The following is a 27,820-nucleotide window of genomic DNA, read 5'->3' as shown; positions in this document are numbered from 1 at the left end:
AACAGGCAAAGTAAGTAGTAAGTACTTCTACTAGCAAGCAATAACTCTGGCTACAAACCTGGCCTCATGTGCATATTCAAAACATCACAACTATGCACACAAAGCTAGTATTGATTTTCCTATTTTTTCCTTTTGGCACAAAACCAGATGGAGATGGTGAACAAGTGGACGTGCCCCTTGCAATAGCAAAACACTTAATGGTCACTTCTGACCTCGTGGGTGTTGCCCTCCTCTTTCATTCTGGTGGGAGTCAGATACCCCAGGTGCCTCAGCCTTGCATGGAAATTTGTAATCTCTTTCAAGTTATCTGGATAAGCTACATCTCTCAGCCTGACCAAAACTAGCACTCTGGACTACAGAAACCTTCCCTCCTGACACTGTCAAACATCTATAAAAAATACAATGAGCATTTTCTGACAAACCACATACTTCTTCAGCATGTTCCCAATATTTGTTCTTCATTACTGAAGACTTCCTAAGAAACCTGGAGCAGTTCAGGGCAAAAGAGGAAGGGAGAAGGATCAATAAGATTTCTCCTGTTTGCTCAGGTAAATAGGGGCATTTTCCAGTCAGTACTACTTTTAGCTCCTAATTCACCCTCTCCCTAAGCACATTCTTGGGCAAACCCCAGTGTCAAAACATATGGATGAAAAATGCCTTTCAGCCAAAACCAGAAAGAAGTGTTGCATGAAACCAGCAAAATGAAAGCACAAACCTCTAATTATTTTAATATTGGATAGTGACAGTGTTGTTCTGTGTTGGGAGTACAAACAACCCTTGGCCACAGGTCATAGTCCATTGCTATTATAGAAAACATTGGGGTTGGTACAGTGCTGTCCCTGGGCAAACCACTCAGATAATTAAATAAAAGAAGCTTTGTTATAAATCAGATGAACATACATACACACAAGCAAGCAATGGATAATGCTTTGTTGGATGGGCAGAGCTCACTGGGTGTTGTCTCAGGACTATTCTCCTTGCCCCAGAAGGTTCTGCAGAGGGCTGGCTGTGCCACCCTCGGGTCATATAGTAACTGATAATGATGGGGCTTTTTCCCAGAGCACTGTCTCTTGGTAGTGGTGCAAGTGTCCTCAGAAGCAATGATGTGTGTGCTGCCATTTCAGGGGGAAATTGTACTTAGCAGGATGTCATCTCAGGAAGCAGAGAGCGCCTAAGTATGTAGGAAAGGGGATTACACATAAAAGGATAGACAACAGAAAATAAACAGGCAGGGGGGAAATGAAAAATAGGTAAACAGAAGAGAAGGAACAATCCATCCATTTGACTGTTGTTGCTACAAAGTGCAGGTCCAGCATATGATGTGTGTTGGGACCACCAGTGCATGATGGTGCAATGCAGTGAATACACTCCCCAAGAGTACTGAGAGCCTATTCCAAAATTTGTCCAGAATAACTTCCATCCCCCCTCTTCAAACTTGTAGGTATCCTTAATATAAAAACCTTAACTTGCTCCACTCAGCCATTAAAAGTGGTTGTTTTCTGTCTGTCTCTGATCTGATTCAAGTAATGAGCCTTTTTTTACTGAACTGTTCCTCAGCTTCCCCAATAGTCTTGCTGCACAATCAGCTCTTTGTGGACTGGATTGTGAAGGTCTTGGATGCTTCAGATAAAAGAAAATCTGAATAATGCTGGTAGTGTAATTTCCATCTTCCTATTTCTACCTTAACAGAGCATCTGTATGCTCCTGGACACAGACAGGCAGGTTCAGCTGGGCACCTGCTGCAAGAGAAACAGGGGCAGCTGATGCTCCAGGCCAGGTTACCTGCAGTGCCAGGACCTTCTGAGAGCCAGCTCATCTCGGAAAAAGCTTCTTAACAGCAGTTAAATTTGCTAACAGCAGTCCTATCTCAGGAAAATCAACCTCCCTTTCACTCAGTTGAAGGGAACATTAACAGCAAAGTGTCACAGGAAACAGCAGCAAGAAATAATTTGTGTCAAAATGGAAAAAATTAAATTCAGTGGAGAGCCACTGTGTACTCAGAAAAAAGCTGTGACTTCAGAGCAGTCACTTAAGTTTTGTACAAGAATAGATGGAAAGAGAGCTCCTTGCTCCTTTTTCCACATCATATCAACAGCAAATAGGCCATTTTTCCTTAGTGTGCAGCAGCTGCACTCCAAATAGGGCAGATCAATTAATAGAGTAAGTGGGCAGTCAGATATGCCCTTCAAAAACCTGCACGTGGCCGTAATTCTTTAGTTTCTCACATTGCACCTCTCAGGGAAATTGTGGGGCTGGAACTGTTTTCATTCCTATCATGATGAACAAGATTTTCCACATATTTACAGTTTGTCTCTCAATTCCCATGTAACTGGAAAATTAATAAAGAATTTATGGCTAAAAGGGTAGAAATAAAAGGAGTATAAGAGCTGGTGTACAGTAAATCAATATAATCAGGAGGCATTGATCAGTGGAACACAAAATGTTTTCATTGCCTTAAAAGTCAATATTGCAGCGGGAAAAATAGATGTACACAATCATATACACTCAGCTTAGCCACTAAACACTTCACAGGCAAAGCTCAGTGTTTTTAAGTGTTCTAGAGATCGCTTGCTTTCATTTCTTTTGGGTGAGTCTGTTGCTTTAGAAAAACAGGTAAGAGTCAGGATGCCTGATGTTAATACAGATTTTTATTATGTTCTTCTTTTTGGCATTCTTCCTGTGCTTCACAGTGAGCAGTACTTAGCAGAGAACTCATCAAAGACTGAATGTAGATCCTACTTAATAATGAGCACATTTAAAGATATTCTTGAACCAGTAAGAGAATGGAGTTCAATATAGGTTACTATTATTTTATTTTTTCTATAGTGACTAAAAGCACTAGTCTTTAGTTAAGCCCCTGAGCATGTAAGTGTTATATAGATGTAGATGAAAACACTGAACTTTGCCCCAAACAATTTAAAATCTACATTGTCAATAGACAAACTTTGGAAAGTGCAGAGAAGAAAATGAAAAAGGTCAGTAAAAGAATGTGTAATGCTGGGGACACATACATGTGATAAACTACAGAGGTGAGGTTTGCACATCGTCCTGGAAGAGTATGAGCCAGGCAAAACCAGAGAAAAGCAGAATCAAAATGAAGGATGCTGAGCCCAGCTTAGGGTGTTGGGTATGGGAAGATGAGAAAGGTGGTGCCTGAGAAATATGGAGTAAAGGCTATAAAAACTCCAAGCAACCAGGATATGAAATTTAGAGACAGAGTTCATCTTAAGTATTATTATGAAATTCCCTCATTTGCTTCCCAACTCTCTACATAAGCTGGCAGGTCCCTCCAGTTGTTCCAGCTGTCAGTGCAAATTGCTGATGGTCTTCAAGTTTTTCTAAAGTTAATTATTTAACTGGTTTAAATGTTATTAGACCTTATGCTTTTGTACTGTCCGGAGATTGTATGACACTTTGTTCCTTTCCTTTGGCATTGAAGCATTGACACAAAAGACGTGGTTAAAGGCTGTTGCTGCTGATGTCATTTGAAGTCTGGGGCATTGGATTCAGTGAGTTAATTCAGTTTTCTTCCTTGTTACCATTTGCATTTTAATGAAGGCTCTTTGCCTGAGATCCCTCTGAGATCACTAAAAATTTTCACTGGCTGTGAGTCAGTGATTAGTTGATATGATTATTTATATTAAATATGCAACCAGGGGCTGAATTCCTGGTGCTTTTGAAGTCACTCTGCCATGCTGGTAGTCCTCATGGATGAGATTCATCTGACAACAGATTCTGACATGTAGATCTGAACAAGTGGTGATATTCTTTTACCATTGATGATTTACTGTAATCCTACAGTAATTCCTAAAATAGATCTTGTGATTCTTTTCCTTAGAAGCATCTGTTTCTCTCACAAGAAACAAGCACAGCCTAGGCTGACATCTACACCCAAAGTTACAGGAGATGAATTCCAGCCTTCACAACCAATCTTTCCTAGTGAGTTTAGAGGATGAAGGTGAAAGGTGAGGATGCAGGTGTTTCTCAGAGAGGGGATGTTTTCTGTTGAAGGGAGGGATCTGGGTATATTCCCAGCACAACTGATGCCAAATCTGACCTACCAAGTAGCATATGTGTTACTATGTTTGAAAGTTCAAACATATTTTAACAGTCATTGTTATCATCACATTTTCTACAAAATAAACTCCCTTTCTCCTCAATATGAGTCTTCTCCCAGTTCAATTTTAGTGCTTTAATACTCTCCACTGTGTTTTACATTTCTTGGCCCACTCCTAGTACCTCTTCTACATTTATTTTCTCCACTGTCAAAGCAAATTTTCAGTTTCCCTTCCATATTCCTACTCTCTCCTCCTTGGAATAGTGTGTTTTTTTGTTTCCTTGCTCCCTCCCTTGGTCACATCTCTCTTTTCTCCCCAGCCTGCCTGTCCTTCTTTCTCCCTTTTCTCCTGTCTTACTATGAGTCTTTTACCCTTCCCATCCCCATTTTCCTCACCTAACCCTCCCAAGAACATGCTTTGGAGCACAGCCAGTACTGGATTTTAACAGCCACAGTCTGGTGGGCAGAAGATGATGCCACACCAATGGCCAGACTTCGCTGTGCCACCACCTCGTGCTCCAACCACATTTTCTGCTAGGTACTCATTGTTCCTCTGCCATCTCCTGCCAAACTCCACACAGCTGAAATGGTTACCGCTGTAAACAGCTGCTCCGATCCATGTGTCCCGCGGGCTAAGGCATTGACCATTGGAACACTGCCTTAAAATAATCAATAACTGCGGGTGACACGCCAACCTCTCACTGGCCAACCAGGGATAACTTGGGGTATTTCCTCATTCTCAGGGAGAAACAGCTATTTGCTTAATAGAGGCCGTCACCCAAAAACATTGCTGTGCCTTGCTCAGACAGCAGCATTCCAGGAGAGAGGAGCTGGAAAGCCTGAATCCAGCTGTGGGGAGCTCTGGAGGCCATCTTAGCCCTGCTTAGAAGGTAAGCAGAAGTATTTACATGCTTACTGCAGCATTAAGAAGCAAAACTTTCGAAAAACCTCACTAAAAATCAGAAGCTTGCTCTAGCCACCTTGCTTAATGAAGCTGTAGAATGTGCTTTTGTTCGGTGAATTAATAAAGTGTTTTAAGTGCTTCTGGCAAACTGGAATGTTTTCCTAAGCTATAATAACACATGCAGATGCTCTAATGTGCACAGGTGGCAAAGCGGCATTGATTTTGGTGGTAGAGGCTCTCACTAGGTCTGGTGATTGTTGTTTAGGTAAGTTCTCCCTGCAGTTTGAAGTGGTATTGAGATAGGTCAGACAGAAAGGGCTGGAACCCCCAGCTCTTCCAGCCAAAGCAGCGGCATGCTGCTTTGCGCCGTACAAGAACTGGGCCCTCTGGTGATGTACAAAAGATGCAGAAGAGAATTTATAACTCAACTCCAAGGCTTAGTTTTTATGCAAGGAGGTTAGGCTGTGCCTGTGCTTGTTTGCTTCTCTCTTGGTAGGAGAAGTAGGTGAGGTTGGGCAAACAAATAGAAAAGCTAAAGCTGGAATGAGATGGGAAAGCAGGCAGGCAAGAGTTAGTGTAAAAAAATAACCTAGGCACTGGTTATTTGAAAGACAGGTGAAATATCCAGTATTCTTTCCATTTTCCTCCATTCCCATTCCCCACTTCATCTTTCACATGCACATTGCTGGTCTGTTTAGATTTTTACCTCTTTGAGATAAGGCTTTCTCCAGAGGCTTGCAAAATGCTTTGCCAAATTTTGAGCACTGTGTAAACAACAGGTAATGACCATAAACACAGAAATATCTCTGTTAAAAATGATCCCATCTGGAATAGTTTAATGCCAGTTAGCTTATTTTAAAGACGGATGATAAAGCTCAACAAGAGTGCAAAGTGCTCAGAAGAAAATGCATATAAGCACAGTGCTCTTGTTGAACTCATAGAAGCAAAGAACTATGCAAATTTTTTGCTACAGAAATGCAAACTCAGAAGAAGTTTCTGGCAGCTACATCTGCTTCACAGCAATATATGGCAGCCCATAAAGTCTTTCTGTTTTCCCTCTCATTTGAATAGGTCAGAGGACATCTCACCTGATATCTTACCTAATCTTTACCATGCTCATTCTGTCACTAAATTATGTTTTAGTCTGTCTCTGCCTCTCTCAAATGGCTTCAAGCTACCTTTCACATCTTTTTTTTTCTTGCTTGGAAACCCAACCTTAATTGATTTCTTTGTTTCTAGCCTGCTTAATGCCTTCTCCACACCAATCTTTGTCATAAAACTTCCCAGATTAGCCAAGACACATGAGCAAATTGAGGGACATTTCACTGCTGACGGTCTCAGTTATTACAAAAACTATTTGCACATAACGAGCAAAGGCATCTGCATGTGCATGAAATGGTGTGTGTCCACATCCTCTTCCTTTCTTGCATTTGGTAACTGACTCACAAGAGAGCAAAGCCCTTTTAGTCATAAACTGACACTTCTCTCTGAGGATAGAAATCCACAGCTTGATATTTTGTATTTTCATGCACGTTTTATATTTTTATGCATTTGAAAACCTTGAAGCTATGATAAAACACCATGAAGAAGCTGCAATCAGTTTGTGCCATAAAGTTGAAGGTAGTATGCAAGTTCAATAACCTCTGACTCAGTAGTTTGAAATTTCCAAACTGACATGGAGATATATCTGTGGATCCACTTTTGTACTGATCAGGATTTTTTCTCTGGCTGTAGATCACAGCATATGTGCAGTGTGAGCTGAGGCTGTAGACATTGATGAAGAGTGGTCTAATAAAAGCCTACAAAAAACTGGGGGGTGACAGAGGTGATGGAGTGGTGTGAGAGGAACAACAGCCCTGTTTACAGCTTTGGAGATCCAGACTGGGCACGAGAAGAGATTTTTTCATCAAGAGATTGGGTCAATCCTGCAACAGGTCACCCAGAGAGGCAGTGGTGACTCCATCCTTAGGGACTTTTTCAAGCTCAGCTACACAAAGCCATGGCTGACCCAGTGACCTAGTGTTGGTGGTAGTCCTGCTTTCAGCAGGAGGTTGGACTGGACACCTGCAGAGATCTCTCTCAATCAGTGCTTCATTTATGCTCATTCTTTGCTTTTAAAAAAAGAACCTGAATGCTATGAACTACTACGCTACTGTATGTTATGACAGATCTCTGAAAATGAGATGGGATATTTTTTGACCTGCCCTTAGCAAACAAACACAGAATTAGACAAGATTTCAGCTTTTCAGATATTTAAGGGTAGGTGCCAAACAAGCCCATAATCCACAGTCTTATCAACCTTTATGTGCAGAATAAGCACATCACAGTAAACAGTAATAAATATTTCTCTGATTCTTGCTGAGGGTGTAATTTTGACGGAAATAGAGGAAATGCAGCTGGTGGGCACCCTGGGATGGTTTTCCTGCTTGTCCCAGTGCCAAGGCAGGGTTGAACATTCACATGGTATCTTTGGTAGCTATTTCCTGCTCTTCTAGACCTTCAGTGAAAGAGATTTCAAATCAGCTTCCCAAGACAGTGGTCCCGGAAAATCCAGGGCATCTGTAGTGGGTTTAGTACGGGCTAAATGTTAGTGCACCCACTAGAAATTATTTACTTATTTAGTTGCTGTGAGATATGGATTAGGAGGAGGAGGGCAAAACAGGCCCAAAACTTTAAGGGGTATAAAGAAAACTTTATTAACAGAATTTAAAGGAAAATAATAAGAAAATCAGAATAAATCTTCAGAACACTTCCTCCCACACCCTCTTTTCTCTCCCCCTGACAACACAAAGAAACAAAACTTGGAACTTTTACTTAGTTTATCACTTCTAAAATAATCTTTCTTTAGTTTACTTAGGAAGAGGAGTCTCTCTTGCCATGCTATGGAGACTTTTTTGCAAGAAATAGTTTCTGTGTATCTTCAATGTCATAGCAAATCAGCCACCCGGGAAAGGATATTTTTTTTCAGTGTAAATGTCTTTCTTATGCTTTGCAGCTTTCTCAAAGCTGCTTTTATGGGCTATGTCAATTTATGGGGCACTATTTTAGGGATGAGTTGTTTTAAAAACAAAAGGTCTTTTTTTTTATCTCTGGGAATAGAGATTTTACTTCTATCCCTGGGGCAAAGTGTCTCATTTCTATCTTTTTCTGTTTATTGGATATTAGCTTTTTTAGCATTTATATGCTTTAGCATGAGTGGGTTTTTTCATTGGCTGTGGTGAACAATGCATTACTTTATGCACTTTATGAATTACAGGGAAAAACTGAAGTTTGATGTATCAAAAGGTGTGTCTCCACTATAGCTTCACAAAAGAATTTCAGCCTCAGACTAAGGCATCCCCTTAAATCCTCTCCCATCTAGAATTTGACTTCTTTACTGACTTCAGTAAGGTTTCTCTACGTCTTCACTCTTTTTTCCCCTGATTTGGGAGAGAATTAGTGTTTTTAGGTTGGTTTGTTCTTAAGTTTTATCAATTGAAACAGTTTTTATAGTCTTGCAGCATTGAAAGGTTGATCTCATCTAGGCTTTGCAATTGAGGAATCGCTGTGTCATTTGCTGCTGGTTGCATGGTCCCCGCCAGCACCATGTGAGTCACGCTGGCCGACAGAATGTGCGGCTTTTTCTTCATGAATGGCACCAGGAAAAAGAGACAAAACTGCTGCTGCTGCTTTTGTCTTTCTGTTTGCAGCATGGCTGGCTAAAAGTGGCTAAGCAAATCAAGCCCATCGCGGGTCATGCCGAGATAGCTGCGGCCAGGCAGTCTCAGCCATGGCTGCACCTGGACTGGGCCAGCAGCGGCTGTTTTTGGCCATTTCTGACCTTGGGGCTGTCTCCAGTGCCGGCCGTGGTTTTGGAGTAAAGAGAAGTTTCTGTGCGAGCCACGCTGAGCTAGCCCTGGCCGCACAGCGCCGTCTCCGCCACGCCAACTCCGTCCTAGCAGCGCTGGCTGTACGTGATCCACGGCACTGGGACAGGCTCAGTGGCACGGCCCGCAGGTAGCAGGAGTCTCAGCCAAGCAGCCTGCGTGAGCCTGGCCTGGCTAGGCCTGGCCTGGCCGCACAGGGCCAGCCCAGGCCTGGCTGGGTCCTTCTCCAGTGGCCAGAAGCCAAGAGAGTTTCCCCGCCCCAGCCCATCTTTGAATGTGTTTTCATAGGGGCGCATCCAGCTCTTCTAAGTGGCTCAACTGGGTGTCAGTCTTCAACCCGCTGGGATTGATACCCTGCCAGCCAGGGTATCTGCTTGTGGGCTCATGGTTTTGTTACTGATATTCCCAATGGACAGACAATTGTCCATCAACAACTCCAATGAAACTCTCTGGTAATTTCCTACCAACACAGGTTTAGTCCTACAATTTTAAATAAATTAAATTAAACATTCCAGCAGTGAATAATTCAATTTTGAATAAATTATCTGAGGGGAACAGGGTCTGTAGAACAGGATTATCTGTGTAAGTCTTACATGAAAGATTTCTTTCTACAAAATTGATTCTTCTTTCATTGAAGTGTAAAACTGCTGAAATCTGGTGCTCCTTGCGCTGCAATAACCTAAACCTCTCTGTATCTTTCCTGAGCAGAGAGCTGCCATGTGCACGGGGAGGTGTTCAAAGTGCATTGGGATCACCCTCCTCCCACTGGCAGTATGTGCCATTGTCTCCAACATTCTACTGTACTTCCCCAATGGACAAGTACTGCAGCTCAGCGAGATAACTGATTTGGTCTGGTTTTTCCATGGCATTCTGGGAGCTGGGATACTGGTAAGAGATTAATATTTCTTGTGAGTTTTGTTCAGTTTTGTTTTAAATTTGGGGGCAAGAAAAAGATCGTAAAAATGTGTTTTGCATAAACACATGAACAGCTTGAATGAGAAGTTGGGTATGTAACTGAGAAAATGAATTTAAGGCAAAAAAAGTGTCTAGTCAAAGAAATACAAAACATTCCTGAAATAAATATCAGGACTCCAAGTTAGGATGAAGCACTAGGCCTGACTACTCAGGAGTGAAAGCAAAGCTGAGGTCAGCTGGAGGTGGTGAGTTTTCACTATTGTCTGCACCCCCACGTTACTCCTCCAACTGATTTTATATACACACAATTCACAAAAACATTAAGGGAAAAAACTGAAACATATTTCAGCAGGTGTTAGTTTGAGACCCAGCTAACACTTGACAAATGCGGAGCTGCAAATGGCTTAATAAGCTGATTGCCTCCTGTTCCTACACTCCCACCCACCTTCTTTTGGATTGGATCTGGTTTGAATGTGCTCTTCTATAACTAGTTCTCCATTCCAGGCCTCAGGAAAGATCACTTTTATGTGAATATCCATGTCTAGAAGGGAACATGTTGGGGAATACTTATCTTTCCAGTTCATCAGAAAGCCTGCTCCCCTTGTGCTCTTTCAATTATCTACCCAAGTGCAGTTAAAAAGCTGAGCAAGTAACATGCATATGACCAGTACTGGGCACAGAGCTGGCCAAAAAATAAAATAATCTTTAAGAATAATTAACTTATAAAAAAAAGTAGATCTCATTTACAGTCAGCCTATGATGCTGCTGCTGCTTAAGTCTATGGAAAGCCTGCAGTGGATCTGGTTCATACTCATCTTTCCCAAAGCAGAAACATGGCATAAAGTCATTCAGTGAACTGTTCTCCACCAGCAGCTTGTCTGCTTCTTCTTGTGGCTACCACTTGGGCCTATTACTCATGCTGAGCTTGAACATAAGCATGAGTTTGCAGAAGGAAGAAGTGCAACTACATGAGAAACCTTGTGGAAAATTTGTGTCACTGCAAGCCCAGGAGTCATTGGCATTCAATGAAAGGAAAGGAAAGATGTTAGACGTGAGAGCATCATTGGCTCATTGAAAACATGCCTTCTTTTAAGGCTTCCACACAGCCTTGCCTGTGGCCAGCAGCACATACATCAAAAATGAGAACAGTTAGTCAGAGGAGAGGAAAAATTTGCATTGACCTTCAAAACACAGCATTAGGAGTAATTATTGATCCACAAACAATGCTGTTAAGTGTGCATATTTTCCATAAAACAGCATGAGAAATGCCCACAGGTAAGAGGAAAGAAAGCATTATCATCAGCTCCATCTTCCAGGTGCTGGCAGCATGGGAAAATGAAGATTGGCTTTTCAGTATTCTAAGGAGTTAAAACAAGGGACAGGATGTTCCACAACTGGAGTCTGATCCATATCCTGACACTATACAGTGAGGAAAGATGAATCTGCAATATGTTCCCCCATGCACCTGGATTCCTCCCAAAGGAAACTGAGGCAAGTCATGCCAACAGGTTGCCCAATCTTGGAGAATCTCCCTTCAACTAGGATGCAACCTTCAGAGTGAAGACTGTGGGAGAAACTTCAGAACAGCCTGGCTTAGCTCTGTGAGGCAGTAAACCTCCCTCCACCTGGGACCTTCATCTGTAGACTGATACACAGATCGTCAGTGTACCCTTTGGCTGAGTAGCCAGCTCCTCCCTTTCCTCCTCTGCTAAATTTCTAATGGAAATTATATTACATGAAAACCTCTCAATTTCCTTATTTCGAATATTTAGGATGTAAAGAGAGTAAGACTGGCTCTATGTGTCACAGTAATGCCTTTCCTCATAGAAAACCTGTGTGCAACAGAAGGAAAGGTTTGACTAAGCCATGGCTCACACACAGCTCTTGTTTTACTGAACAGCCAAACCCAGCAAATTCTCATGCACATGTCAAAAGGCAGGTGTTTATAATCAGGCACTGCATAAAAAGAAAGCTGCCAAGCAAACCCTTCATCCTGAGCCAGGCTAATAGATGACACAAAAGTGTTTGTCACTTAGATGGGAAACCTCGAAAGAAAAATGACAGCCCTGGAGGAAAAGGAGTGTTGGTTTGATGGGCAGAGGTATTAACACTTCTTCTGAGTGCCAGACAGTAGAACACTGGGGCTGAGGCTGCCTTGGGGACCATTTGTGATTATTTAAGAGAGGACTTCTTTGCAGGAAGAGAAACACCTTTTTCACCTCAATGCTCTACTTCTGCAGGCTTCCGGATGTGGTCCAGCCACCACTGTAGGTGCTGCAGGTTGCCTCTAGGGTGTGCATAAAAGGCAACAGAGAATAAATACTTGGAAAAATATTTAGGAGTCTACAAATCTAAGCAAGTTTCATAACAATATCCTACGCTGTTCAACAGAGATATTCACACTACTCACATAAATTCCAAGGACTTTGTTCATCATGGACATTCCGCTTTTCCTCACCTACATGACAAAAAACCTTGGCAGAACCTAGTCAGGCCATTTTTACAGTTTTTACCTTTTATGTCTGTTTGATTGATTGATTGATTGATTGACTGATTGATTTGGGTTCTCCTTCTTTCATTAATTTGATGGTAACCATTTCCTACTTTTTTAAATACTCCATTATTTGTGCTGCTCTTTGATATGCTTTAGCCAGCACTGGTGTGTAGAGACAAGGCAGTGGGAGTGTGCTGGCTGCACAGCCACACCCACAAGAGCTTTCTTGCCCTCTGGCTACCAAACTAAAGGCAACTTTTCCTAACTCCAGAGTTATCTGTGAGGCAGCATTGTATCTCCAGTCATAGATGGTTACTGACTGCATTGTATTGGTCCAGCTCCTCCTGATAATTACCATGGAGAAATCTGATGTGAACTGTAAGTTCCTCATTGACTGAAGTCCATCTTGTAGGTTTGCCAGAAGTTTAGCACAAAACAAACAAACAAACAAACAAACAAACAAACACAAACAAACAAACAAACCCCAAAACCAAAAACAATCAAAGGCAGATTTTTTTCAAGAAGCTCAAAGCTGATTTCCTAATTATAATCCAGAGCAGAATGCTCAGGAGGTTTTACACTGACTATAATTCTTAGTCCAGCTATGTATCTTTTCTGAGCAGAAATCCAGTTTTCTCAAAACTGACACATTTTTTTCCAAACAAAAAACCCCAACAATACTGTGCTGAACCTTTTTATACCCTGAAAAAAGCAGTATAGCTTCAGCAATCAGAATTGATGTACCAGCAATTTGCCAGACAGCTCTAGCTGTAATCCCACACTTATTTCCAAGTAACTCTTCAGCAGCACCAACATCCAAGCAGGTGTAACTCCCAGAGAAGAGTCAGAAGGTGACTTACATTGGAGGAACATGATGCCCAAGGTCTAAGAATTTAAAAGCCACCCCAGCAGAAGCGCTGCACACCAATTCAGCCTGTGCTTTTCTTACAGGTTATTTTGCCGGCATTCATGATGCTGGGAGCAGGTGGAGCAGGATGTTGCGCTAACAGATGTGGGGTAAGTGGATATTTATGTGTTGAAATGGCCCTACAGAGTTGGTGCAATAGCTCTTTAAATGGCTGCTCAGCAGGTGGAAATGTGCAGTGACAAACCATCACACCACTGTCAGCAGCCATGTCAGGGAAATGGAGAAGAGGAGCTTGATCTGCAGAGTCCCTGGGCTGGGGCTGAGAGCTCAGTTAGCCAACAGGAACATTAAGATGTTGCAGCTGCTGATACCAGGGAAATTGGCCTGGCCCGGTGCTGGAGCCCTTAGGCACAACGCTGAGGGCAAAGGGGACTACATCCCCTAAAGTAAAACGTGGCTCCAGCTTCCCCTGCTCAAGGCAATCATAAAGACTGAGACAGTTTCTTGTTCCTCCTCCTTCCACAGAGTCCTGTCTCCTCTATACCCTTCCATGTCAATCTGCTCTTCCACAGGGTCATCCCTGCTTTTCTCTGTAGGGATACATACGTCCCTTATTTGCATGTCCATGCCAAAAGTGTGAGATGCTGCATCTGGCACTGAGGAGCCAGCACTGTATCTTGCAGTTCTGACTATTAGTTCACATGTGCCCAAATATTATGCATGTAAAATGCGAAAATGCAATTTAGGCTCTCTGACATCTAAAGAAAGGCCAGAGAGATGTTTTACTTGATAATTAAGAATATTATAAAGCAACATGTTATAAAGGCATCTCCACTCCTCCTCAAGCCCTGGGCACAGATTTATGTGTGGCTATCATTATTGGCAAGAATAAACAGACTTAAAAATTTTTTGAGTCTGCATCCTCCCCAGAAGCAGCCTGGAATGAGAGATTCCATGCAATAAAGTAACTTCTGTACTCTTCAATTAATATTTAGTCTGATCCATGAGAAAACCTTTGCCCCTTTAAAACATTTTACTTAAATTAATTCATGATTCATAATACCAAAATAGCATTTTTATTAGGATGTCACACATTAGGAAGCACATTCCAAGTGACATGCTATTACATTGGTTTTACCAAATGTCATATGCACAGACAGGATGCTAACAATGGCCAAGCAGGCCAGCTGCAGAGCTGGGGCGAGATCCTAGGCACCCTGCAAACAGTGCCTGAGCCAGCTGCTTTGCTTGATTTTGAGTGATGTAGAAAGCAGTGTGGTGTGGAGAAAGCTACAGTTGTGGTTCCTACGCTCACTGGATCTGTTAAGTCATGAGTGGAAATCCAGCTGAACTGGGCTGAGTTCACACAACATCTCAGTTGTCTTTTCTCCACCCTTCATCCCAGTCTTAAATATTACAGACCAAGAGTCAAACCTCCCCAGGCTGCCTGGGTTCGCTCACCAGCCCAACAACGCAATGAGTAGCACAATGTCATCCTGCAGCCCACATCCACAGACCCACCATGATCCTCTATTCTCCCCCTCCTCTTTCACTGTCTGAGCCATTCCTAGCAGCAGTACATCAATGCCAGATACCCTGTCTGCATCACTGACTGGTTACCTACAAGCTGTTCCTGCTCTTCTTTATTTGCTGTTATGGAGGAATCAATTATATATTAAGAAAGCAATTTGATTATGCACTGTGATATTTTGTAGAATTGGAAAAATCACAGAATCACTAAGGTTGGGAAAAAAACTCCAAGTTCATCAACCTTCAAATGAATACCACCATGCCCACTAAACCATATCACAAAGTGGCTGATGGTCAAGTGATGAAGCTACCCAAACCAAACTGGAAAATAGGCTTAGTGAGGAGAGCCTATCTATGAAAATGCTGTCTTTTTGAACACACACCCCTCTGGAGTCACACACCTCTGTGAAGCAGAAAGGGTGAAGCTCTACCCCCTATGTTTTAAACAGACTGTGGCTCAAAGTAGGGATGAGATGGGGACATGAGCGAAGAATGAGTGGCTGTGAACAACCCCAAAAACAAGTTTATCCTGCACAGCTCCTGGGGAAGTGTGATTTCCAAACATTCAAAAAGAGGTTAGTGTTGCAGGGAGATCTGAAGGCTGATGGTCTGCTTCTTCAAGGGAAGAAACTTCAGGCAAAATTTGCTTTGTGGAGTTTGGGAATCCATGATTTCCCTCTGGCTGCCCTGGAAGGCCTGGGACCCTGGCAGGGGTTCAGGAACCCCCCTGTACAGAGCCCCAAGAGACACTGTCTCTGATCTCTGTCCAGGCAAAAGAGTTTTCAATCTTACAGGATTAATTACAAGCTCTGAGTGTTTGATATAAGTAATACTTAAATGTGGCACAGGTGCAAAAGTAAAATTTTAAGATTCTAGATTAGGGGTCCAAAGGGGACAAGATGGAGGAAATTGGGTGTGTCTTGTCCTTTTTCTCCTTCTTCATGCCCTCCATGTTTCACTGTAGTGTTGGCATTTTTCTGTTGGTTTAGGCTGGGGACACACTGTTCAACGTAGACGATAGATATTGGCACATTATTGTAAATATAGCACAGGTAGTTTCTGGTATTTAATGTTTGTAACATCCCACTGAGGGCAGAGCCCCACACGCTGCCCTGCAGGACAGACCTGTGGCAGGGCAGCAGAACATGTTAGAGATAAGCAAGAATAAACAACCTTGAAAACAGCACAGATGAATTATGGCACACTTCTTTGGCAATGGGGCAGAAAGACAGAGACTTTCTACAATCTCGGAATATCAATACCTCAGATTCCGACAGTAGAGAGTGGAAGAAAATGCACAGATGACCACAGCAGGGATGCTTAGCTGTCCTGACTATAAGGGCTGTATATGAAGGCAGGGTAGGTATGGTGTGAGGCCCTGGAGAGCAGAGGGCTCCTGGGATTAGTTCAAACATCCACAATGTCAGCAACCTCCCAGAGTGCCAGAGCTCCTTGGGAAACAGGTCTGGATGGACCTACTAAGGGGTCTCCACCTACTGGCAGAGAAACAGCCCTCATGGAACTACTCAGGACCCTCTGTAATCCAAAGGCAAGTTTGAGCACCTTTCTGCTTTGGAGATCTTAGGTATAAAATGATAACTTACACTGAATACTCCAAATTGCAGAATTGCTTATAATAGTAAAAAAAAACCAAAAAAAAATAAAAGGTTAAAGAATTATTACTGATCAGAATTATTGTTCAATCAAACATAATGTTTTCCTCAGGTCAGGAACTCTGTTCTATTTTATTTTGCCCAATTCCTCGTTTAATAGTTTCAGACTTCATCAAAGACCTATACACACTGCAAAGTATCTTCAACAGTAATAAAAATTACTGTATTTCTCATACTTTTTATTCACTAAAGTGAGTTTTCCAGTTCACAGTGATTACATGCTACATTAAGTTTTTTCATTATTCAACTTTAAATTAATATTTACAACCATACATCAATGGCTTCTTGTCCTTGCATTGCAAAATAATGAATTTGGAAAGTAATAGATTTAGAAAGCTTCAGTGTCTTGCAGCTTAGCACGTACACATCTGAAATCATCCACTGCACTGACGTGATGAGGAAAAAGACGCACCCAAAATTCAGCTTCTCTCATTGCATCAGCAAACATATACTCCAGTATTTCTAAGTCTTCCTTAAGAGTTACTAGTAGAACAAGAATAGCCATAGCAGCCTTCCGGACAAACGTAAGCAAAGATATCCAGATAACCAGATAGAACAACAATTTCATCAAAAACAAACAAACCAAACCAAAAACCCACAAAAAACCCCAAAACCCACTTCCAGACAAAGAAACAGAGAAGAAAGAAATGTGTATAGAAAAAGAACCAGGGTATTAAAGATCAGCACAAGTTGGGACAGGAGGAACTTGGTAAATTCACCAAAGTAGCTGATGCAAACATTCAAAGAATGAATTCTAAGAGTCTTCATCAGCTCACCAGGGACAGTTCAGTTAAAGGATAAAGCAGGGAAAATCAGCAAAAACGGTCAGCAAAATCTTTTCAGGAGTACAGAACAGGTCAACATAATGGGAAACAAATTTCAACACACTCAAGCATCCCAGGTTAGGCCTCCTGTTGCAATTAAGGACACAAATGAGGAAATGAAATATTTCAAAGAGAAGTACAACTAGGGAAGATTATGAAAGTTTGAGATGATTAAATAGTTAATAAAATTATTGGATTTTCACAGATTATGAGGCAAGACTCCAGAAAAGTCTCCAGATCAGTAGACAAAATGGGGAAATGCCCCTGCATATCTAGAAAATGTGAGAATCTAACAGCTGTAGCAACTGCAGACTCCTCTTTCAGTGACAAGTGTCTGTCTAGATGATCTTGTACACAGTAAGGAAATAGTTGGGATGAGGCTAGTCATACAGTCAAGAGATTCTAAATGAGACAATCATGTGACAGAGCATAGTCATCACAGATAACGCCGACAAGTACTACTAGCACTAACTGCTATCATAAAACATAGCAATGCCAAAAGAACGTTTGACTTTTTCTTCATTATTATCTTTGGGATGCCCTGTACTGCTATGCTGTACTAAAATGAATTGCTAACATAATTAAGAGCCTTCAACCAAGAAGCAGAATGCACAGTTAAAATAAATGAGAAAACAAGTGGGGAAAAGTGATTCAGAATAGGTAGGAGTTTCAAAGAGAGCATCAGTCAGTCACCTTCACCACAAGGCATGGCTGGTAATCTTACTTTGAGAGACAGTGCATCAGCTACAACCCAGACGCTGTTTTGGTCCAGGACAATAGACTAAATTACCTACATTTTGCTGACAATGGAGCTCTGCTAAGAGGCAATTCAGCCAACATGCAGATAAAGACTAGGAAAAGAGTATCCATCTTTGCAAGAAAAGACTGAATTGTTAATCAGTTATGATTAAATAAATCCCATGAGAAATCCCAGCACCTTTAACTCAAGGATTGCTTTAGAGGCAAAACAATACAAAAAATTAGCCAATTCACACACCAGCATCATGCAAGGTTCTACAGAAAGCAGTTGGCTGGCTGGAAACTGCATTCACCAGCCTGAATGTGTTCAGACAGTGAAGACTTTTCAAGGCTTTGTCAAAAAACTCCAACATGAGTGGATATTTCCATTTGATTCTGTAGTACAGTGGTCTGTGGAACAACTGGGACTAGGAGAAGGTTTCTACCTGCCTTGTGAGGTGGTGGACTTAACCTGGTATTTGCTGGCAACAGGGAATTATTAGATTTGAGATATTTGGCTTCAAACCTGAGTCATGGATGAGAGTATTTTGTATGTGTTTCCTTGGTCATGCTGTTGCCCTGACTTTAAGGCAGGCCTGCTGCCTTCTCCCTGCTCCAGGTCTTCCCCTGGCTCTATGGCAGAGTTGTGAACAACCAACAGTGATTCTTAACAAGACTATTGAGAAGCCTGTCCTAGATGCACCACCAGTAGCAGCACCCTGGGACTTTTATTTCTATAGACAAACAGCAACTGGATGCATCCCATTCATTACTAGAAAACTAGAATGGAATAAAGGTAACATTTCTGTGGGAGTGGCCGATGTAAAACATGAGTGCATTACATACAATTTGAAGTCACTGCTGGTTTGTTGCCTCATGAAGCACAATTAGATTTCTCAACGTGAGAAGTGATAATCACGTGTCATGGTGTTGCAAAATGAAGGAAAGCAGCAATAAGAAAGGCCATCAATTAGCAAAAACAATTAATGCATCTTCTGTTGCATTCGTACTTGGTTCAGTAGTTGCTTGCCTTTTTCTGTTGGGCCAAGGGCCAAGGAAAGAGAAGAGTTGGAAATGCCAAGGCACATGATACAGAACAGATCAATCCAGGACTGGCCTTATACTGGCTTTTAAAAGAAAGCTCACCAGATTTTTCATAATTGATAGCTTAAGCATAAAACTCAGTAAGTTCTTTAACATCTGGCACAGCTACAACAGTCAAAGAAGGAGTCAACTATTTTTTACTCCCACAAATGTAGTAGCAGTAGTAGTTTCAGCATAAAGCAAGAGACAAGAAAGATAATTCTTTCTCATTCATTGTGAGTTCTCCATGCTACTCAAACCTCTGTGCACACAATGTTGAAGGTTATTTCCCTTTCAGATGCTGCTGTCAATGATCCTGTCTGTGCTGGGATTTGCAGGAGGAGCATACTGTGTGGTCATCTCTTTGTTGGGTCTGATTGGGGGTCCTCTGTGTGACACAGGTGATGGAGAATACCTCTACCCTTTCAGGAATGACACTCTGGAGTGAGTATGGCTTACAGGCTATTCCAATTTTGCTTTCTGTGATCCCTTCCCCCCTATCTTTTTAAAGTGAACTTGAATTTTTCCAAAATGAACTGATAATTCATTTTCAAAATGAACTGATGGCTCATACAGGTATGCACCCTGTGCACACCTAAACTCACACTTCTCTGAGTAGCATGTTCCAGCTGGTCATCTCTTTGACCAAAGAATCCTCCTTGGGCAAATTGCCTAAGTTTCATCTGCTGTGCTTGCCTCAAGCCCCTTGTGCAATTTGCACCATGCTTTCAAAATCCAGTGAGCTATGACTTTGTTTACCGTGCCACATTAATCTGTTAAATAATCAAGAATTCAGCCTGCTTTACCTACTTCTGAAAAGCAAAGCAAAAATCTCTGAATCTTTAAAGTCAACCTTGACAACTATGCTCTTCAAATCAGAGCTAGAGATAATGAATGGACTGGGCTGAGACACCACAGCAGGAACGAAGGATGGAGACACATTTTAAAACCATTATGGACCTTTCTCTTCAGTTATTAACATAATTTTGCCCTACAACAAAGAGGAGATTCTTGTGCATGCAACAAAGTACAAATGTGGCTCTCTTCCCTAATTATCAGTTGCATCTCTGCAAAGGGAATTCTAGGGAGAATCACCAGCTTTGACCTTTTTTTATAGCACAACCTGAGATTCACTTTGTGCAGTCAAGTTCAGAAAATGAAATGCTGGAAATCAGAGAAAGCATTCTCAAGTTTTTACTTTCTAATATCTTGCCAATTATTTTCCTCCATCATAGAGACAATTATTTGTTTAACCAGACAACATGGAGCATTTGCAAACAACCTGAAAACATCATCATTTGGAATATTGTCCTTTTCTCTATTCTCCTGATCATCGGTGTGATTGAAGCTATTCTTTGCTTCATTCAAGTCATCAATGGACTCACTGGCTTCATATGTGGCACATGTATGAGGAGAAGAAAGGTTGGTATGCAGTAAAAGGGATCTTTTTGTTCTTTCCAGTTTTATTTTTCAGGCTCTAGTAATGGTACATGAGCAGAAAGATTTGCACAGTCCCTGGACAAGCTCCCCTGGGCAGTATAGATGCATTTGCACACTCTCTTTCTGTCTGTCACATTATAGTCAGGGATTACCTGGTCCTCAGATTTTTCTAAACAGCAATATGACATATTGACATACTCATTGCATGGTTCTGTTGCTATTTAAGAAGCCTTCTTGATAAAGTGTAATGACCCTCCCTAGCATATGTAAGTGAGACACAAAAAGTTGAGATGTTTTAAATTGGTCAAACATAATAATGTTGTTGTTTTACAGAATGGAAGAAAACATCTTCCAAATTTCATTTATCACTATTGATTCCTTTTCATTGTACAAGATATTTGCACTAAGTCAGATATCCCCTGTAATATTAATTAATCATCTTTCATTCATTGCCTTTCAGACAAATATTTCTGGAATGTGAATGACCTACAAGGAATGCCAAGACAAGCCCAAAAATGCCGATTCACATACAATAAGGATAGTGCACTGTGCTGTTTTATTTATGGGGGGACAACGAAAAAAAACAATGTTCCGGTGTTTCACGGAGCAAAATAATTTTTTTATAAAGAAGTCAGGGTAGAAAAGGGCTAGATCATCTCAATCTGAGACTCCACATTTTCATCTCTCTAAAAATACCTGCTAAACCTCAGGTACTGGCAAAAACATTAATCTGTCTGGCCCTTACTGCTGTACTTTTGTGTAAAGCACAACAGTCCTCAGATAAAAGATCACCACTTGCCCTCTCATGTATGTGGGAAATAGAGATGTTGTTAACTTATCAGCTGCATGAAGCAGCTGCTCTCTGGCTGATGTAAATAATATTCTGTCCTCCCCGAATCTCACCATGAGCTCACCTGTCTGTTCCTATTAATTTTCAAATGGGGTACTCACAGATTTGAATGAGGATGAACAGAGAATATATCTAGCAGTGTTTGAGACACTGCAGAGGGAACTGGAAAACATGGTTTTCAGCTCCTTCTGCCACCCTGGAGCCAGGTCCCCTTGCCAGAGCCCAGGGCACTTCTAAATTACTTCTTCAGGAGCATCTGAGAGTTGTGGCAGCCTTAGAGGAGCGTTTGGGTCAACACAGACAGTAGGGTTTGCAGCAAGAGTTTAGAAATGTCTGGTTTAACAAAAGGGTGAAGAACCTCACCACCAATTTTGCCTTCATGAAACTGCCTAAGAATTTCACTAACTTCCACACAGGTTTATAGGGCTGTTCTAGAATAGAGCACATGGATCAAGGAATTAACTCACCAATGATAAATGTAGTAATTATGTGCAGCTTAGTAATAAATAGAAGCTATAATCTGAAGGCAGAAAATTGCATCAGCATTAGTTTTTTAGCAACGGCAATACCAACCAGGAACTCCATAATTCCTCATCATCACTCAAGAGCAAGCTCTTAATCTTGAGCTAATGTCCATGACTGGGAAATTTCAGAAAACTCATCATTTCAGTGACTTCCTCAAAGGTTAATTCTTGGAGATGAACTGTCTTTGGCAGCCAAACTGTGAAATAATCTTTACCCATCCTGAATGCACGTAGGCAGCTATGAAAACCTGAACATACTTAAAGCACTTTGAAGATATTTTTCCTGATTTATGTTTCCTCAGAGTTGTTTGTATTTCTGCACTGTAGTGTGGGAGCAAGCTCTTTAAATGCACTTATTGCAGATATGTGGCTTGTTGTGCTGTCCTTTAATGCAACATGCAAAATGCTTCACATTCTCCTTTATATAAAATTAAGACAAAAAGGTCAGTTGCCTAGATGAGGAACATATGCACCTTGGAGCATAGTTTCATGCCTAGAAGGAGGAAATTTAACCTATTAAATTTAAATGCAACTTCTGTGAAAAAGAAAGTGTAAGACTTGTTGAAGTGTGCAATCCATCACTAGGTGCATCCAAACCTGCCAGGTGGCTTAAAAAGCTCATGTTCTTTGCCAGCAGTGAGGCATGGACAGTGCAACCACATACAGCAGACAGCAAACCAGGAAAAGAGTTTAAGAGGCAGTGGGAAAGAAGGATATTTGCATGTAATCAGGTGGAGAGAGACTCCTTCATCAGCACAGGGGCTCTATGAACTCTTCAATCCCTAAATACCCACCCTTCCTCATCCCTTAGTTTTGACTCCCTGACTCTCACCTTTGGGACAAAGCCAAGTTTGGATGTGCTTGCACCAGGGGAGGAAGAGATACCCACTGGCACACCTCCCGCACAGGAAAATAAGTGCACTGTGCTGCTGCCATCTGCTTGTTCCAGGCTGTCCTGCCCTGGGGATGTCTGTGTGCTCCTGGGAACACTCTCTGTCCTGCCAACCATGTGACCACTGGCCTCACTGATATATGTAAATATTAAAAATTGCTATTCTGAACTTATTTTCTGACTTCATTTGTGTGGTCTGAAGGACTTGTGAGCTCAAACTACCTCCAATAAGAAGATAAATGGAATAACAGAGAAAGCAGAGTTAAATCATTTTACTTGAGTCACCATGAAGAAGTCTCTTCTAGGACAGGCATAGAGATACACAGGCCATGGGGAGAGGCAACCTTCCCCCAGCCCACACTGAATGGGATGCATAAGGCAAGTGGGAGGCATTGCCTTCCTGAGCAAGGTTCAGTTGTTCACCATGGAACATCTGGTGCCATTTGCAGTGCAGCAAAGAACACAGTCACAGATGTCCAGAGAGACAAGAGTCTTATCTGGAGTTAACAACATGGAGATGTGGCTGACCAAAGCAATGAGCTATCTCTTGCAAACACAAGGATGATAAAAATTCATTTAGTGAAAGTACATAAAGGTGACTAAAATTAGATTAAATTATTTCAGTTCATGCTTTTTTGGATCCCGCAAAGCACCTTTTACATGATTCAAAGCCTGTGCTCTCAGAAGTGACACCACAGCCTTCTTCAGAAGCCATCCAGCACATGGCAACAGGGGCAGCTCCTCATGCCGAGCACTGCAGGGAGACCTGTGAACCCAAGCTCTTCTGGTGGGCAAGGCTTCTAAAGAAAATGTCTGCATAATACTAAATATAATAAAACGTTTGATTTGAACAGAGAGTTGGCATGACTGAAGATAAGATTATCATGGTTCAGAATTAGGATTGCAACATATTTTAGGTTATTGGTTCGGGTTTTTTTCCAAAATAGAAAAAATTCTTTCAAGGAAATCTCCTAGCAAAGGACAAGACAAATTTTGTCTTTGAAATGTTTTTTGTATTGTATACATGAAGAACTTAGTAAAACTAAGGAAGTTATTCTTCTATATCTGACTTTTCTCTATATTCATTGCTCTATCTTAGCTTTTTCTGTATCTATCAACTTTAAATAATTAATAGTAAAAAATTACCCAGACATAAAGACAAAACTATTTGTGTAATTTTGATATTAATTCACTGTGCAATCACACTGCACAGGCTCTGACTGAAGAACTTAAATATGTTGGGTTTGCATCAAATATCCCTGTCTGTCCTGCCTTTGAAACTCATGCAGGTGATCAGCCACTTGCAATTAGAACTAACTTGGGACAGGAATAAAACTTTAGACCAAGGACATAATCTGAAAAATGTAAATGTTTGGAGAACAACAACCCCGTGTTTCAGCTGTCAGGATCAAGGACACAATCCAAATACCTGGGCTGGACACCACAGACTAGTTCATATCCTCTCATTTCAAGAGGAACTGTCAGTTCATTTTGATGCAAATGGCTTAGATGCCTCAGGGCCCGGCACTCACTATTCTCGAATTTTTTGGCTTGCAGAGCAAAGTAGACCAGTGAGAAGCTGATCCTTGCAGACCTCAGAGTGCCATGGCCTCTGCTCTACTGCCCCAGTCCCAGTTCTGTGCCTCTGCTCCCAGGTGAACTCTTTTGTGCAAATAAACTTTAAAAATCCCAAAGGGAATTAAAAAAAACCCCAGACTCTCAGAGTGCTTTATTTAATCTTCTACAGAGCACCAGCTCTTTGTGCTTGTCCCTTTCCAGAGATGTAACAGCCACCCTTCAGAAATGCCCTTCCCTGTAGGACCTCTCTCACCTGGATCCACCCCTTTTGTCCTGAACCCATGAGCCACAGAGAGCCATCTAAAGCCCATCAGCAATCATGTAGCACATTTTACCTAGAAAAGAAGAACAAAGGCATGGTCTTAGGGACAGACACCACTACTTTGTCCATCTTTATTTCTTCAGCTTCAATGCTGAGTAAGAGTAGCTCGCTAGAGTGCTTAGACTTACAAAGCTATAAGTGCTCACTACAGTGCAGATCATTTCTACAACACATAGAAAACTTCACTGGACACAGCACTTCTCTACTTTTCCTGTTCTTATCAACGCATGTCAGAGTCTGTTCCATCAAAGTCAACTAACAAGTGTAAGAGTTAAGAGGTCAGCAGAGTATTGTAGAGTCACAGAATGGTTTGAGTTAGAAGGGACTTTACAATCATCTAGTTCTAAGCCCCTGACACAGGCAGGGACACCTTCCACCAGATCAGGTTGCTCAGAACCCTGTCCAACACAGCCTTGAGACTTCCAGGGATGGGGCACCCACAACTCCTCTGGGCAACCTGTGCCAGAGCCTCACCACCCTCACAGTAAGGAATTTCTTTGTGATATCTAATCTAAACCTACCTTTTTTCAGTTTAAAGTTATTACTCCTTGTCCTGTCACTACATGCCCTTATAAAAAGTCTCTCCTCAGCTTTCTTGTATTCCCTTCAGCTACTGGAAAGGACCTCTATTCCCCAAGCTCAAAACCCTTGGAGGTACACCAGAGTATCTTGGCTGCTATTCCAAGAGGGTAAGGTGTCTCCAACAGGGACTGTAACCTCTGCTTGGCTTGAGTGGACATCTCAGAGGTTTTATAGCATCTCAGGTGACACCAGCCACCTCTATGTGAGCATTCAAGTCAAGTTCTGAAACATCTACTGGGTACAGTGACACTGCTCTTAGAAGCAACCCTGAGTTCATCAGTCTGAGACCTGGCCTCACTCTGTCCTACCTCACAAGACTAGAAACAGGACAGTCAATTCCCCCTAAGATTTGTCTCCATGGGTTACTCTGGGAGCTTGAAGTGAGCAGCACAGCAGCTGTCACTCAAATCTGCAGCCACCCATCATGAGCAGGGAGTAAAATTCACCTCAAAAATCTCTTCAGTAGTGAGATTTCTTTGTTGTTTTTTTTTTTTTTTCCCTTAAAATAGATACATTAGCTGAGAGTCATTTAATGGCAAAAGAGTACAATAAGAGATTCAGTGAGGAACTGGTCTTCTTGGTATTAGCTTATATTTTTACAGTCCTTCCTCCTTGCACTGTATATCAGCAAAAACACTCCAGATTCAGATGAACTACCTTACACATCCTCTTTCTCTAAGTCATCTTCATCCCATCATGTCATATTTTCACACATTGTGTCCTACCACATCTGCCTTCCACCCCTCTGGGTCTTTAAATGTAGTTTATCTGGAGAATTTTATGGCTGACAATTTTGTGGGTTTTTTTTCCCAAGAGATGAAAAAAACCAGGGTCAGTCCAGACATTCTCTGCAGATGACCTTCACATGAAGGGTGTAAGGTCAGGTATGTCCTCCCAGGAGTGTCTGATTGCAGAGCAGGCTGAGACCTGGCTGCATTCACACTCAGCCACATACACCTTCAACTTCTTCCTGTTCCTGCCTACAAGATATGTTGCAAAACATTTGTTCATAGGAAAAAAACCAAAAACCAAAAACCAAAAAAAAAACCCACAAACAAAACAAACAAAAAAACCCCAAAAACAACAACAACAACAACAAAAACTTAGTATGTTTACACTGTTTTAAAAGTTTGTGGAATACCCATTTTGAGCAAGGAAGGCAAACCAGAGAAACCAAGGGCTCCACTGACACTGGCAATGAAGCTGCAGTTTCTAGGTTCTTGTAGCAGGTTCATTTAAGGTGGAAGTATTTCTAATTACCACCCAAAAAAATGTACCTTTAAAATGCACAGTGTCCCTTTCTGTACTTAAAATAATTGGGTCAAATTTAAAAGCCATTACTCAGTGAAAATAGCATATGATTATAAATATAAAGGAATATTTCTCCTAAGGTAGGTTAAGTAAGCATCTGGTTGTCAGGCTTTTTCATATTTTTTAATTTTCACTTCTTTTTAAGCACTAATTATAGAGTCTTCCCACCAGATCACTGCATATCTTACCAACATCTTTATTTCCCCTTGTACAGAGAGGTGTCACAGACAACATGGAGTTCCTGCACTTCTCCCCTTTTCTTCTCAGAGCTATCACCTATGTGCCTGCGTGTTCCTACCATGTCCCGCCAACAGGATATGCTTAGCCTGTGCCACTGTCACTTCCATGCACAGCCACTCCTGTCTGTCTGCAGGAGCTGTCACACTGCAGAAAATCTTCCTAAAGATTTGGCTTTTCACTCAGAGTGCATCTGAGAAGAAGACATCTGAGATTTCACCACAAAAATGAGCTACCCACTCCAGGGATGACCAAAGGTATCCAGGAAAGCCATATATGTGCCCTAAAACAGGCAGATTTTACATAGAATTGGTTATAAAGAGCCATAAACAGAGAGATGGTAAAGATAGACAGAGATAAAAAGATAAAAATATATTGGTGTGGCAACTCTACAATAAATGCACAATAAATGTAACCAACTTAATTCCATAATGCATGTATGAGGCTTTTCCCCAGAATGATTTCTTTTTACAGAGAGGTTCACGAAGTTTAAAAATCTGTATCATTCCTATAGTTTAATTGAAGAATCCAACACCACCTCGCTTTGTTACCACTTTGCAATGATTGCTTTGAGTATCTCATGTATCTCCTTTCACTGGTCAATGGTAAATCTTATTTACTGCTTCCTAGGTTTATTTTGATCATTGCTGAGAGTTTAGTCTAGTTTTTTTAAACAGACAAATTCTTAGCCCTATCTTTGGCTTTAGCCTTGTGCCTAGAACCCAAAGAAATATGGATTATCTTCATACCATTTCATATCAGACAAAATATAACATCTCTCCTACTTTAAGCCAATCTGGTAATACCCCACACATCAGTGTTCCATTAGGCATATCAACACTAATTCTTATGCTCTTAATCTTTGCTCCTCACAAAAATAAGATTGGATATCTACCAGAGAGGGGAGAAGGCTGCAGAATTGCCAGTGTTTTTCCAAAGACTGAGATTCTACATCTGGTTCTCCAGACTTTTGGGTTTATCGCTCTGTTTCATACTGCTTCTTTTGTTGCAAAGTCCAGCACTCAGCAGTTTCTTTACAAGGCACCACTATTTCCACTGATTTTTTTCTGACTGTGTACTCAATCAAAGAATATTATCATTGTGCCATTATTCCTCTTTATAAAGTAAATTA

The 27,820-nt window shown here is 41.4% G+C and overlaps 2 protein-coding genes across 17 annotated transcripts in view; one reads left to right on the top strand and one right to left on the bottom strand.

The window, feature by feature from the left end:
* Positions 1–27,820, bottom strand: part of HEPHL1 (hephaestin like 1) — a 78,762-nt gene that overhangs the window by 42,952 nt on the left and 7,990 nt on the right. For 12 of the 16 annotated variants that reach the window (XR_014953750.1, XR_014953752.1, XR_014953749.1 and 9 more), the window contains exon 1: positions 13,097–21,575. The exons of the other annotated variants lie outside the window; for them this stretch is intronic. Coding sequence is in view for 1 of the 12 variants with exons in the window: in XM_085575174.1 (XP_085431300.1) it covers positions 13,097–13,098 (2 nt within the window). In the remaining 11 variants the exon portion in view is untranslated. Of the gene's footprint in view, positions 1–13,096; positions 21,576–27,820 lie in introns of those variants that run through there. 16 annotated transcript variants of the gene reach the window in all.
* Positions 4,603–22,827, top strand: LOC110478386 (transmembrane 4 L6 family member 1). The gene is made up of 6 exons (XM_021544954.3): positions 4,603–4,947; positions 9,536–9,715; positions 13,188–13,253; positions 19,251–19,396; positions 20,188–20,374; positions 20,853–22,827. The coding sequence occupies exons 2-6, from the start codon at positions 9,545–9,547 to the stop codon at positions 20,871–20,873; spliced, it is 591 nt and encodes a 196-aa protein (XP_021400629.3). The 5' UTR covers positions 4,603–4,947; positions 9,536–9,544; the 3' UTR covers positions 20,874–22,827.

The sequence above is a fragment of the Lonchura striata genome, chromosome 1 (assembly GCF_050655825.1).
Source record: "Lonchura striata isolate lonStrDom1 chromosome 1, ASM5065582v1, whole genome shotgun sequence".
Classification (NCBI taxonomy): Eukaryota; Metazoa; Chordata; class Aves; order Passeriformes; family Estrildidae; genus Lonchura; species Lonchura striata.
The sequence above is the reverse complement of the archived record's forward strand: the minus strand, read 5'-3'. Positions and strand labels throughout refer to the sequence as shown.